The sequence below is a fragment of the Pinus tabuliformis genome, chromosome 1_1, assembly GCF_031772625.1.
Source record: "Pinus tabuliformis cultivar Carrire ecotype Pingquan chromosome 1_1, CPIR1, whole genome shotgun sequence".
Taxonomy (NCBI): domain Eukaryota; kingdom Viridiplantae; phylum Streptophyta; class Pinopsida; order Pinales; family Pinaceae; genus Pinus; species Pinus tabuliformis.
Genome location: NC_142297.1, coordinates 623,840,391 through 623,855,788, shown reverse-complemented (window position 1 = coordinate 623,855,788; position 15,398 = coordinate 623,840,391). Strand labels below are relative to the sequence as shown.

At 38.4% G+C, this 15,398-nt stretch overlaps 1 protein-coding gene across 2 annotated transcripts in view; it reads left to right on the top strand.

The window, feature by feature from the left end:
- Nucleotides 1-15,089, top strand: part of LOC149214860 (uncharacterized) — a 118,378-nt gene extending 103,289 nt beyond the window's left edge. The window contains exons 4-7 of one of the 2 annotated variants that reach the window (XM_089392429.1): nucleotides 13,678-13,816; nucleotides 13,907-14,027; nucleotides 14,354-14,417; nucleotides 14,506-15,089. In XM_089392429.1, the coding sequence (XP_089248555.1) occupies nucleotides 13,678-13,816; nucleotides 13,907-14,027; nucleotides 14,354-14,417; nucleotides 14,506-14,796 (615 nt within the window). In that variant the 3' untranslated portion in view covers nucleotides 14,797-15,089. The remainder of the gene's footprint in view (nucleotides 1-13,677; nucleotides 13,817-13,906; nucleotides 14,028-14,353; nucleotides 14,418-14,505) is intronic. The other variant, XM_089392430.1, reaches the window with a different exon arrangement.
- Nucleotides 15,090-15,398: the final 309 nt, after the last annotated feature.

Genomic DNA, 15,398 nt, shown 5'->3' with positions numbered 1-15,398 from the left:
CCACTGGTGAGTCGTTCACTGTGCACCCGTCCAAGATTCGCCGCGCACCAATGCAAGATTTCGCCGTGCACCAGTGCAAGATTTCGCCGCGCACCAGTGCAAGTTTTTGCGGCGCACCAGTGCAAGATTTCGCCACACACCAGTGCAAGATTTCGCCGCACACCAGAGAGAGAGAGATGTGATGATCAATGTGTGTCCCAATGAGGAAAAGACCTCCTGTATCTATATACAAATGTTGATAATGAATAGATGCGTCTGTTGGGTTTTTGAGCCTACATGAGTTGCTGGTCGGCTTGATAATTATTCCATAATCAAAATAAATTCATATCTCCATAAATACTTATTGGAATCGGATGATCTTTAGATCAATCCTACCCCTCTCGATGAGAGGAATCTAGGAAAAATATTATCAGCCATGAATAAGGTGACCCACATGGAGTTTGGCCCAACCACCGTCATCAATAACATACTCATAATGTTGCCACTGAACACGTACCAATGCTGCTCTATCAGGACATACTATTAGAGTTTCTTCATAACTGAGATCATTAGGGTTTTATTTAGGGATCCTTGGATCCAAGAATATATAATATGATGCCTTTAGTGTTCTGTGCTCTAGCGGTGACATAAAACATATTGCTCAATTCTTATATTGTACTGAATACATTACCATACATCATTCTGAGATCATACAATACATAAATGCATAGACCATATTAGTGCAATATCAAAAAGATTATAGAAGATGGATTGTCGCAGAGGAACCAAACACATTAGTGCGATGTCAAGACCATAGGACTATAATGTTGAGGGTGCCATACATTTAACTCAGAAAAATGTGCATCAATACTATTCTTACAATGTAGAGAAACTAAGCATATCGATGTCATCCATACATACCAGATTATTTTGTTGTGTAAACCAAATCACTGGGTGAGGACATACTTATCGAGGCCACTGTGATGAATCTATAGAGCTGGAGAATTATATATATATGTCACAGTGCTAAGACTACTAAAGATTGATACCAATCAAGCTCGCAAAAAGATCAATATATATATATATATATATATAGCATTGTAATGAAATGACTCGCACTTATTCTGAGGTTTTGAGGCTCGATAAAGGATCCACTTCCTTGAATACAATGATGCAAGAGTCTGGTTGATAAGAGAGTGACCTGGTGCGACAGATAAGAGAGAGACTTGGTGCCATAAATATGTGAGAGACCTGAGAAAAATCCTTGTGCAGTTACAAAGATCTAGTGCGAGATCTTTGTGATATTGATGTGAGTGAAAGTGACTGAGTGGGTGAATCTATAATGAGTTCATGCAAGAGCGCAAGTTGCATAGGAATGAGCGAGAGTCATAGATCCTTTATCGAGCCTCAAAACCTCAGAATAGGTGCCAGTCATTTCATTACGATGCTAGGATTGTAAAGCCATGCGATCACTGTATAGCAATGCCAAGACCAAACTAAATTCAACGAACCATCAGGCAAGAAATGTGCCACGAACCACAAAACCATAGCCTCCGAAGTCCACAATCCCTGTGTCAAAAGCGAGAGGAATAAACACCTTTATATAGTTGATCAAAAAGTCGTTTCCTTCAGAGCAAGCCAACTTGCTCATAATTTAAATTTTGCTGACGTAAATAATTTGGAGGGAAATTTAAATTCAAATTCCGTTCTTAATATTTTTCTTTGACCAATTAAATTCTTGATTGGGGCAAAAGGATTCCCTATGGAAATTTATCCTGAAGCTGCCAAAATTCAACACTCCCTCTCAACTGGGGAGGAATTTCCATTGTCATCATAAACCTCATCTCAAATGACATATCTCATTGTAGCAGCATCATGTTGACTCTCGTGTGAATTCAATCATAAGATAGGCAGATAATTGAATCAACAATAGGAGCCATCTCATATTGTCTCATAAAAAGAAGGAAGCATCCATAACCAATTGTAGGAGAGATCAACCCTCCAAACCCTACTAATCTCGAAGACATATCCATAGCCAAATCAATAAGGCATTCATCTCATCATATCTCAACATAACTTGATCATTAAGAAGAAGAATCAACATAGGGGAGATTTTGGCTCTACCCTATATCAATAATCATTATCATCATCAAAACATATCTCATCTCAGCTCATCTCCATCTATTGAACAATCTCGAATCTAAAGAAGAAGAATCTAACATCATAGGAGAGCCCAACTCAATCCACAACAACATCAGAGAGCTTAGTTCAATCCAGAACAACATCAGGGAGCCCCGCTCAACCGAGAACCACTTTGGAGAGTCCAACTCAACCCACAACAACATCAGAGAGCTTAGCTCAATCTGAAACAACATCAGGGAGCCTTGCTCAACCTGGAACCACATCAGGGAATCCAGCTCAACCCACTATCCAATAGGAAAGATCAACTTACCACAAGGGCAAGGATCACTCTATAAGGATCGAAATAGGGTGGGTCACAAGACCTTGCCACCCTCACCAAGAATGACAGAGGCAAATCTTCATGTCCAAGGGTGGAACCCCTTCCAGACTTGATCCCAGATCAAGTTGTCGAACATAATGCATCCTAGTCAGAGGGAGTACGCCAGTACATGATGCGTCCATTTGTAGTGCTATGGTCACTGTTGTCGCGCGGATTGGCACGACAACGCTCGGACCGGGGGCTGTCACTCTGATCCCCGATCCCTCCGTTTAACCCTGTCTCCCGCGGCTAAGGGGGGTAGACCCTGCCAGATAGTGAAGACCAACTGCCAAACAGTTGGGTGGGAGACACGATACCCGATATGATAAGCGCTAGATGGGTTTAGAGATTTAATAGACCAGTGCCTTGTGGAGTTAATGTTTAAATGATTACTTTTTAAATGATATAGATACATGGACCATGAACAACAACCATCTATCATCAGCGAAAACACAATGCTCTTTAGAATGACCAAAACGATATCCAGCAACAGAAAATTTTAAAAGATAAATGCCTTAAAATACCACGAGAATTATAAACCGTTAACCAGATATCAATTTCGCATCTCGACCTGAAAATTTAGATCTCAGAAAGATATGACAATTCGCGAAAATAACTTGATCTAAAATTTTCCACAAAATTTTTTTATTTTTATTTTTATTTTTATTTTTTTATTTTTATTTATTTTTATTTTTTTATTTATTTTTATTTTTTCAATATTACAAAAATGAAAATTAAAAAAATCTAAAATAATTAAAATTTTAAAACTAAACTAAACAAAAAATTAAATTTAAATCTAAAAATCTAACAAAAATATTTTTATTTTTTTATATTTTTTATAACAAAATTTAAAAAAAAAACATAAATCAAAATCTAATTAAAACAATTTAATCTAAAAACTAACTATAGCATAAAACTTAACCTAACACATTAAAAATTAACAAAACTAAATAAAACTAACATTAAAAAACTATAGAACGAAACTATGAAAAATATAAACCTAAGTCCTAAAACTAATTAAAACATAAATCTAAACTAACCAAACTAAATCAAAATCTACGCTAAAAATGAAACAGCAAGTCGTATTTTTTATTTTTTATATGTATTAAAACAAACCTAGATCTAAACCATGAATCATAACGCATCGAAAAACTTGTATCATTTAACGTCTAAGGAAATCGAAACAACCACTGAAAACCTAAGTCTAAAACAAAAAAAAGGTGAAACGCAGTCGGCTGAGCGTGACGGGTAATGCGATGGCAACTGAAGGATGCTTCCATGGCGTAATAGATGCGCAGCAAAAGAAATCGATTTTACTGAAGACACAGAAATTACCTGCCTCGGATGATGAATACGGTGGCTCAGAAATACTCACAACTGCTGCAACGGCGGGGGATGGTTTTCAGAGTAACACAAACCGCATAAAGTCTCCTTGATGGCGGACTGGGATCATTTGAGAGTGTTGCGGTTTCCAGCAAAACAGACGGCGGTGATTTTGAAAAATGCGTGGGTATCTTCCGGTCTAAATGCCCACGCAGACAGGCTTGATTTTGCTGCGTCCTCTGGCCTTCAAAGAAATCATAATGAATGTAACCCTGAAGACTGACCGTGAAATGCAACCTTGTTTGCTCCAGAGATGTATGTATTTCTTTTTGTCTGAAGGGATGCGATAGCTCCTATGGAGGTGATACGTTGCAGGAGTCAAAAACAGATAGATACGCTCTCCCCTTAACGCATTCAGCTTTTATAAACTGATGGCAGATGGGAATGCTTAAGAGAAAGTCTGCTTGTTTTATGTGGCTGCAGAATAGAATGATAGTGTCTGAAATCCAGCAGCTTGACCACGAAATTCTCAATCTTTCTTGCTCCAAAAAACCTGAAGAAATTCTCAGAACCCTGTACCTGCAGTTAAAAAAAAATAAAACCCTAATAAAAACTGCATAAAGCAAAATCCAAAACCCTAATGAAAAAAATTTGAAACTCTAAGACAGCTAATAAATTTACAGATTTTTGGCCCCTGAAATAGCCAGATTCAGCAAATAAGAGCAGAAATACTTTCAGAATATCAGAAATTTTGAACTTCACTGTGAACAGAAAGAAAAATCTCTCAATGTAAAACACGAAATAAAACTTAAAAGATTAACCCAGGGCACAATCAGCTGGGCTCTGCACAGAAGAGCCTGCGGGAGTTGGCTGGTTCAGCCGAGAACTTCCCCGAATGCCCACAAAATTTCCTTCAAAAATGTTTTCCTGCACATCTCAAGCAACCATCAACAAAGAGAGAGAGAAAGCTGCTAGATCTCAGGAAATAATGGAGATACCTGCCATTATTTCAGAAACCCTAGCAGCCCTCAAACCCTAGCAGGTGAACAAGATACCTGTGCTCACACTACTCTAAAAAAAACAAGCTATAATTAATGGCTGAAAACTGAAATATGCAGAAAATTAAAGATCTCACAGCAATTCCAGAGAGCAACACCAACACGATTTGGACCCCAAAGTCTTTTTATTAACCAGAAAATCAGGTTTACAAGAGAGCTTTTCAGTACAGACTCACAGATCAGATGATCTGAAATGACCCCCTAAGACCCTATATAAAGGAAATGATCCCAACGGCTAGTTTTGGGTGATCCATGTAGAACTGATCTCGACCGTTGATGAGGATCAAGACATCTCTTGATCTCATCCGTCGATTTATTAACTTAAAATATTATTATTTTATTGCTTAGGGTTTTTGCTTTTTAATTTTTTAATTTTTATTATTTTTAATTATTTTTAATTTTTTATTTATTTTTTAATTTTATTATTTTTATTTTAAGATGGATCATCAAACTAAGCCGTTTGGATCATCACCTAGGACCTAGGACTTAGGACTCATGAGGGGATTTACAACATTTTCAACCCTCAAGACACATTTCATCATGATTTTTACAATTTACATCTCAAAGGGATGAACCCACTTAATACAGACCCTCACAAAACACCCAGCTCTGCGACACAACGATAATCTAGCAGATCAACACACTAGGATTCTCCTAAAGTTCTAATGACAAAATCAATCCCGGCTTTGGGGTCAGGTTTGAAGGAAAACTCTGCCGATCCGTGGATCGGTGAGACAAAAAACCTTCCGGGACGTAGATTATCATCAGAAAGTTAGGTCCACCTAGGCAAATTACATACATGACTTCATGTCTGCTAAGATTATTTACAGTTAATACATGCAGATTGGGTTTACAATCAAAAAGATCAAACTGCTGATGATGGCAGGATGGCACGGACATGCTGCTCAGGAGCTACCCCTCTCTGCCAACAGAAAGGAGGTGTACTGCATGGGCAGTTGACCAGTAGTGGTCAACAGTCACTACCCTCTTTTCCCTACTCATTGGCCAGATGAGAGGTACTTCCTAGGAGTACCAGACTACATGGGTGGGATGTATGTTGGGGCAACCATAGGAGAAGGTGAACCACTCATCCTGCTCATATGCCATAGGAGAAGGTGAACCACTCATCCTATGCATATATCGTCAGCCATAGGGGAAGGTGAACCACTCACCTTATGCTCTCATATATCATCATGGGGTATCACAGGGGAAGGTGAGCCACTCACCCTGTACATAGTGTACCTATAGGGGAAGGTGAACCATTCACCCTATGGTTGCACATAGCTCCAAGAAGTACCTTAGGCCCCCAAGAGCTCCCAGAGCTCAATGTCCAACTCAAGCGGGACCCTCATGGGAGGGTCCTTCCATACTCCAAGTCTCTCTTGGAAGGCTAAGAACTTGACCTTCCTCAAGGGCTTCATGAGGATGATTGCAACCTATTCATCTGTCTTGATGAGATGGAGCCTTGTTGCTCCCCGTTGTACCATATCCCTGATAAAGTGGTACCTGATATCAATATGCTTGGAGAGGTCGTGGAACACAAGATTCTCTGAAAGGCAAATCCCACTTTGATTGTTGTAATAGATAACAATGGTATCCTTCTCATCCAAGATATTGAAGCAGATCTCAAAGAAAAACAACATCCAGACACGCTCTTTCTATCCACCACAATGTCAACCCAGTCAATGTCAAAATATCCATGTAGCATCAAATTTCTGGCAGTGTATCTCGGTGTATTGTTGATAGTGCCACGAAGACATCTTAGAAGATTCTTTGCAGCAACCCTGAGCACATGATGCGGCTCAGTATCAGATCAAATAGATCACTGAAGAATCATGCTGCCTTATGCAGAACTTAAAGCGACACTCCTTTGTTTTCTTTATCCATCCTTACTCACTCTCACACAGTTGGAAACAACCATAAGCATTTTTTTCTATCCATGAAGATGTCTCTGTCCTGCTATATATATATATATATATATATGAGCAACACAAGGATCCATCAAATTTAACAACAGTAATCCATCAATGTCAATCAGCATCCCAAAAATACTTCTTTATGGGAAGTGGATCCTGAAACTGTCAAAGAACTGTTAGCTCTATAACATCAGATAATCATTGTTTCAGTCTGCAATCAAGGGGCATCTAATCATCCACCACAAATAAATAGTAGGTGCTGGGATCTCATCAAGGATTTCTCCCTCTGAATGGGAAGCCTCTTCAATCGTCAATCAAGACACCAACCTGACTTACATTTTATTTTCATGCATCAACAAAACTGTCAGATTACATAGTCAATCTATATCAGGTTTCCATGCATATCATTGTTAGGACAAGTCATCACCAACTATAGCTTATCAAAGGCTTATCAAAAATCAATCAATCAAAGAGATGGTTAGGAGATACTAAATATCAGAGTAACCATATTTATCACAGGTATTATGAATCAACATATGACAAAGTCATATATATCATATTTATCAGCAATCAAATTTACCCACATGTGAATGTGACTGATATACATAAGAATGTAAATTAAGACTAACGGTGATATACTTGTCATACCTCATGTCCTAACTTACCATCTTGACATAATTATACGTACCTTGTAATATTCAGATACCTTTATAGTACATACTCTTTGACATCTTGCAAAAGATTAGGTTCCTGCTTCTAGCTTTCCTTTTCATACACCAGCTTCCTCCTTGCACTAGATGATTCTTAAGAAGGATCTTCTTTCGTTAAGAAGTTAGAAGTATACAAATACTTCAAATATTCATGCAGGAACAATAATCAGAATGATAAACTCAAGAGCGATATCATAAAGAAATAGGTCTAGCAGTTACTTATCTTTAACGAGGGTTGAAGGAAGTGATTAACTCCCTCTAGATTCAATCTTCAAAAGCAACTATAGTCCATCATCTGCAAAATCCTTAAATCATGAAGTACCATAGGACATCAACCATATATCTATCATCAAGAGAGAAGATGCCTCAATTTGGCATCATCAATTGATTTTATCTCAAACATTTCACCTCCAGGCCATCTAGGGTTTCCACTAAATCTGTCACAGATGCTGGAGCAATTTTTCACAGCTCATACTGGAGTTTCAAAACCTCACGCATGCCCTCCCTTCGATAGCCATCAATCCCTAACTTCTCTGGCTGCCTAGGGTTTTCTTCAAACCCTAGATTTCTTTTAAGTCTCTGCCATCTTTACTTCTATCTGACATAGTTGTATTCATAGGGATGATAGCCATGACTTTTCTTCATCCCAGCTCTGATTCCATGTTAATCTTTCTAAGGGCAATATTGTTCTTTGCTTTGGTAATTGCATTACATCATTTATACATTGAATTCACCCCACAACATTATAACATTGTTACACCATATGCAATTATGTAGAAAGAACAACTTCATCAGTAATGCAACAGAACAGTAAAAGGGAACATCAGAAGAAAAGCATGCACATAAAGACACCAGGATTGGTCGGAGACTAGGGCAAAACCCCACAAGGGGGAAAACCCAGGATCAATTCTTCTTCTTCTATTAGATTGTCATTGAAAGTTCAATACAAAGTACAAATGACATCGGGCTACCGATGTGCTACACAAGAGTTGTTCACAACTCTGTTTGTGAACAAGTTATATCGATAATACCATCAATAACATACTCATAATGCTGCCACTGAACATGTACCAATGCTGCCCTGTCAGGACATACTGTTAGAGTTTCTGCATAACTGAGATAATTAGGGTTTTATTTAAGGATCCTTGGATCCAAAGATATATAATATGATGCCCTTAGTGTTCTGTGCTCCATTGGTGACCTAAAGCATACTGCTCAATACTTATATTGTACTGAATACATTACCATACCCAATATACATTATTCTGAGATCATACCATACATAAATGCAGAGACCATATCAGTGCAATATCAAAAAGATTATAGAAGAAGGATTGCCGCAGAGGAACCAAACACATTAGTGCGATGCCAAGACCATAGGACTATAATGCTGAGGGTGCCATACATTTAACTCAGAAAACTGTGCATCAATACCACCATAGGACTATAATGCTGAGGGTGCCATACATTTAACTCAGAAAACTGTGCATCAATACCATTCTTACAATGCAAAGAAACTAAGCATATCAATGTCATCCATACAAACCAGATTATTGCATTGTGTAAACCAGATAACTGGGTGTGGACATACTTATCATTCTGCTGGAGCGAGATCAATCTGAGAGCGTACTGACATTATTGTTGAGACCAAGCCATATTACATATTTGAGTTTAGAGCTATCGAGGCCACTGTGATGAATCTATAGAGCTGGAGAATTATATATATATATATATATATATTTAAATTTTAAATGTCACAGTGCTAAGACTACTGAAGATCAATACCAATCAAGTTTGCAGAAAGATCTATATATATATATATATATATATATATATATATATATATATATATCACCGAAGATCAATACACTGCCATGATTACAGTGATGCAAGAGTCCGGTTGATAAAAGAGTGACCTGTTGCGACAGATAAGAGAGAGACTTGGTGACATAAATATGCAAGAGACCTGAGCGAATTCCTTGTGCAGTTACAAAGATCTAGTGCGAGATCTTTGTACTATCGATGTGAGTCAAATTGACTGAGCGGGCGAATCAATAATGAGTTCATGTAAGAGCGCAAGTTGCATAGGAATGAGCGAGAGTCACAAATCTGTTATCGAGCCTCTAAACATCATAATAGGTACGAGTCATTTCATTACGATGCCAGGATTGTAAAGCCATGCAATGACTGTATAGTGATGCCAAGACCGAACTAAAGTCAATGAACCAGAGCTCAACGAACCATCAGGCAAGAAATGTGCCACGAACCACAAAACAATAGCCTCTGAAGTCCACGATCCCTGTGTCAAAAGCGAGAGGAGTAGATACATTTATATAGTTGATCAAAAGTTGTTTCCTTCAGAGCAAGCTGACTTGCTCATAATTTTAAATTTTAAATTTTGCCGACATAAATATTTTGGAGGGAAATTTAAATTCAAATTCCATTCTTAATATTTTTCTTTGACCAATTAAATTCTTGATTGGGGCAAAAGGATTCCCTATGGAAATTGATCCTGAAGCTGCCAAAATTCAACAAATAAGGAATGTACCAAGCTATTTTCGGACCCCACCTGTGCCAACTGTACTAGGAGGAGCTTTGAATTGGACTGCTCAAGTGGAACGCCCCTCAAAGAGGGACTTGTCTTTTGGACTATATACATTCCGCTTAGCAACTTGAAAAATTGTAGAGGTTCCATGCAACACACATTCCCAAGTTGCTGCCTATGGAGATAAGTTTGAGCATAGACAGGGTAGTGTGTTGAACAAGGGGAAATTGGGTCTAGGGCAGGAAATTCGGGGTCGAGTAGGGATGCAAAAGGACAAGAGATGTGGGGTGAAGGAAGTTGGGATAGACCTCAATGTGGGATAACAAAGGGTTGAGGTTTAGGATAATTGGTGGTGTAAAGGGGCTTGATGGAGAGGGATGAGGTGTCACATGAGAAAAAATATACAGGGAAGAGGAGGTGGAAGAGGGGAGGAGCGAGATAGGAAGAACAAGGGAGAGATGTGACAGAATAGGTGAGGCCAATAGTGGTGTGGACAGGGACAATGAGATTGGAGAAAAATGAGGAGGGATGATGCATGGAAGGAGGTGGGGTGTCTGGGTCAAATTATGATGTAAGATACCAAGGGGCCCAAGAGAATGACAAGCAGGGAGGGGGGAGATGGGGAAGCCAGGATAGATTGCAGAGGACAGGCACTGGAGTGGTCAGGAGGGTCATTATTGCTGAGGCAATGACCTTGGTTCCCATGGTGAATCAAGGGCAGATTGGGAGGGACCATAGAGGGCTTGAGAGCAGCTTGGGGTCAGGGTCAAGAACTTGAGAATTGTTCAGTGGGAAATTGTTAGAATGTGTTAAGCATGAAATGCATTCCTACTCAGTGAACTATAATAAATAATATGCTGATCAAGTCATGCTTTATGTGTGTAATGCATGGTCCCCACACTGTAAAGGAATGTTACAGAGCTGAGTCAAATCTTCCAATGGAGTCTCATTCATACAAGATTATCCAGACTTTGAAACCCTTGTTGCAGTTTATCCATTTCCAGCTACTAACTTGCAACCTGAACAACACTGAGTTTGGACTTGGAGTTAATTAGTTCATGTATAAAGCTGAAAATACAACTCACTAATCTAGGAGCCAAAAATCATTTGATGGGCCATTCATTTTCCATAATTTTCCATCTTGGGCACATTGGCCCATTTTTATCGTATTTTGATGCTTATTTTTGTATAATGTCATTAACATACCTATGGTGTACTTGTGTCACTGCTCCAAGCTGCAGCCCTGAGTTCTGTGCTGTGTTTTCACTATCTATTGATTTGTCATTTCCAGATCCATGTTTGAATTCATGTTGATTTCATTTTCTGTTTGTGTTTACCTTTTTGTCTTCAAGATATTTTCAGAATATGCAAAATATAAGACTTTCCTTTGCTTGCATTACTACTTGAATTGTTGTTTTCTTAGACCAACAAGAATGCCTTGCTTCATTGGTCACCTCCTGCCCTCCAACAGGGGTTGAACTGGGTGATAATAAAGGACAGTTACAGAGTATAAATACAGGCCACCTAGATTGCGCCTCCCAAGGACTTTGGCCCTATGATGGCATTCTATTCTTAACACTTTATGCAGCTGAAGGATGGCCTTACTATCAGACGTGAGTACATTTGGAACCACTAGATGCACAACATCAGGATTTCCTCAGGTCAGTTTAGAGTTTGTTTGCATTGGCTCCAGGTTGAGTCAGAACACCATATTTTGAGAGTATCTGTTAGGTTCGTCATCCACATGATGCTCAGTTAGAGGAGCACCTTATCTTTGGGAGCTTGGTTTACTATGAGAACAGGGGTTGTTCCATTGCCTCTACAGAGAGCTAGGTGGGCCTCCTACTATCTTCAAGTACTTGGAACAGAGGTGTCTAGATTTGTTTCTGAAGGAGGTGCTATATCTTAGTAGACAAATTTTACAGGGTTCACCCAGGAAAAACCCCTATTAAATTGGTTACTTCTCCCCTCCTGATCTTGACTGATGAGGACCATAAGCGATGTGCAGAATCCCTTGTGGCATCAGCTTCTAGATTGGTGAGAGCCTACATCTCCTCTAAGCTTGCAGCCAGCAGATTTTCCCACTAAGGCTTCTATGAGCCTTAACTCATGACACTACACTCAGCTCGGATCCCACTAGACAGGCATATAATGCAGCTTTATGAGACCTCAGAATGAGATTACTCTTCACAGACTACCACCCGCTATTATTCCATTACAAGATTCTTTCTAGTATCCTCGAGTATTAGGGGAGTTTCAGTGAGTGGCAGGTGTCTGCCCAAGATTCTACATCCCGGCCACCTTGGGTTTTCTCCAGATTGTTCAAATGATATCATCAATCTTCATGTTGGTCCTTTCTCCCATTCTTCTCCCTCCACCGGGGTTCATATCTCCATCTGTGACGTTGATATTGAGCTAGGACCTTATTCTTATATCATATATGTAGTCCCTGGTCATCTTTCTTTATTCCACCATTATTTGATCATGATCCTTCATGCATTCTTATGTATCTGTTAGTTAAGCTTGCTTTATGCTTTTGGAGTAGGCCTAAGTAATTTTGTGTGTTATAATTGCTAATTGTACTTTTATTTCTTCTGTTCCATTGACCATTCTTTTTGCTCACTCAGTGGATATTGATATAATTGTAAGCCAAAAATTTAGATCTGTGAGATTTTGTGTTTTCATGTTCTTGATAATGGAGTAGTATTAGTTCATTGTGGAGGAAACCCACATACTCCCTATCCTATCATCTTAATTGAAGGAAGCCTTTCCGTCATTGAAAGCATTGTTATGACTAGGTATCTTCTGTATAAGATGAAATTAAACGACATGGAAGCCAGAAGGTTTCCTAAAATTGCTTCTAACTCTAGCCAAAAACCCCACCTTCGGCTCAAGCAGGGATGACAAAAGGATGCCCAGTCCTGGCATGACCATTGGGGGATAAAAGAGAAGATCATTTTGCAGAATAAGGATAATATTACAAATATTATTACTTCAAAATTTAAGAAGAAATTGTGGGGTGATAAAGAGTTACAGAGAAAAAGGAACTAATATATTATAAGGAGGTGATCAACCCCAATCTCAAAAATGAAGTCTCTCCATCTTGATTAATGTCAAGAAGAAAATGTACTTGCTAAAATAAGAACAAATTCTCATGAGCTTCATAATGAATAGGGCATTGGTCAATTCCCAAAGCACCATGGATTAAAGAATTGTCAGCTTTGCGACACTAAGAGGGTTGAAGATGAAAAACACTTTCTCTTAGATTGCCCATCTTATACTCACATTCGATCTAATTTTCAAAATATTTGTCGCATTACTAGCCTTCTTGATCTTTTAAATCAGAAAAATTATGGTGATCTTAGAATGCTTGTCTTAATGCTTTTCGAGCATAGAAATAAAATGTTAAAGAATTCCGAGTAATTTCTTACCTTCTTAAGGTCCAATGGACCATGTCGGTCTTAATGGATGTCATCATCATCATCATCATCATTATGCTTATGATTGCACTTAAGCAGTATAAGTTTTTACTTGTATGAAAGATGTCTGAATTTTCTGTTTATTTATTTAATTATTATTTTACTCAAATACAGGGCGTGATAGCTTACTGTTTCTGTTACTGAAATGAGGGGAAAATATTTTGCAGTTTTTTCCAAAAACCGAAAAGTATCTTTCTTTATTTATGGGAGGGAATGATCCAGAATTAATTGCCAAAAGGAATAAGTTACGTGAGCTGATTAAAGCAAATCGTGCTGCTGCAGCTGCCTCCGGCATAGATCTAGAAGGTCAGTTTGTTAAATGATCCACTAGTTTTTGTAAATGTGTGTTGTATGCATTTGGTTTGTTTGAATGTTCTGTAATTTTCATTTTCTCAGCAGAAACTGGCAGTGACGATGATGGAAACATGGACATCACCAGTGAGGACGAGTTCTTCTTGGCAGGTAGCTCAAGTGATGATGTCAATGCTGATGATGAATGGACAGATAAGAGCACAAGGTGTTTGTGACCCTTTAGGATTTCTATTTTTGATTGACTCGGATAGTGTGAGCTTGCTTGTATTTGGAAAATAGATAGCACTGAGCAGATGTTTTAAATCACAGATTAAACAGCTTAGTTGGATTTTCTTATTTGTTCACAAATGCAATTTATGGCTAGTTCATGATAGTTGAGGCCTTGAAGCTTTAGTTTATTAGTCAGAGTTACTACAATTGGAATTACTAACTAGAGAATTCGAATTAACAGCAATAACACCTCTTTGGAAGTTGAATTTTGCGGTCCATAACTCTTATTTTGTTTAATTTATATTTTGGGTTTCCAAGCAGAGATCTAGGTTCGAGCGCTTCTGGTAAAGGTACTTCAGGCATGTCTAGTGACGAGAAAAAACAGGTTGGCATGTTTTTTGGGTGTTGGTCAATTTAGTGAAATGCTAGTATGTCATTTTATGCTTAGTTTAATTAATTATATCCTTTTGCAGAAGCTAAAGTCTGCTAGGACGCTAATGCCTCCACCTCGGCCACACAGCAATCAATCTGCAAGTACCTGTAATAGGGTTCCAGTAAGACGTGGTCATTCTTCAAGTAGCAGTGCAGTTGCAGGCGAGGTAAGACTTCATGCATCAAACAAGAGGCCCAGTCGAAGTGGCCCCTCGTCCAGTAACAGTTCAGAGGTTCTAAGGAGCCATCCTAATCAGGGTGGCAGCTTGAGTTCTGTTTCTGATGCACAAAAGAAACCTCGACGAAAACGGAGACCAAAAAAGAAAAAATAGTGGCATCGAGAAAACATTTGAAACTTTTTCAAGCTTTCGTACATTTAGGCTGTTTTTACTATTATCTTTAATCAGAGATATTCCTACACTGCTTTTTGTGCCGTTTTAATACTAACAGCTTTCAAAGTGGTCTTTGAATGAAAAATGATAATCAAATATAATTCTAGATATGCTTACTTTGTCATTAAATTTCGTTTAATTTGTAGGAGTGGATAAAGTGCTCTTGGGGTGAAAAAACAATAGTATGTACTGACGCTTAGTATTGATAATAAACGGATTTGTTTGGCATCGGATTCCTCTTCTCTATGCTTCTGCCATTCTTGTCAAGTTAGATTAGTTAGGATCCTTTAGAAAAAATGTAGAATATTTGCTTTCGGACAAGTGTTTTGTCTTTGCCCCTCATTAATTTTGTAGATGTAATCAACGTGACATGTGGGTTTTATTTGAAGATCTTTGTTCAATGTTATGGAGAAAATGTTACTGAAACAAAAGTGAAGGATATATTCTATATATAGAGAGTTCGACTTAGATTGCCTATAAACAATAATCTATTCATAGATATAGAGAACTAGGTAACAGGATACTGTCCCCACGGGTGGGTG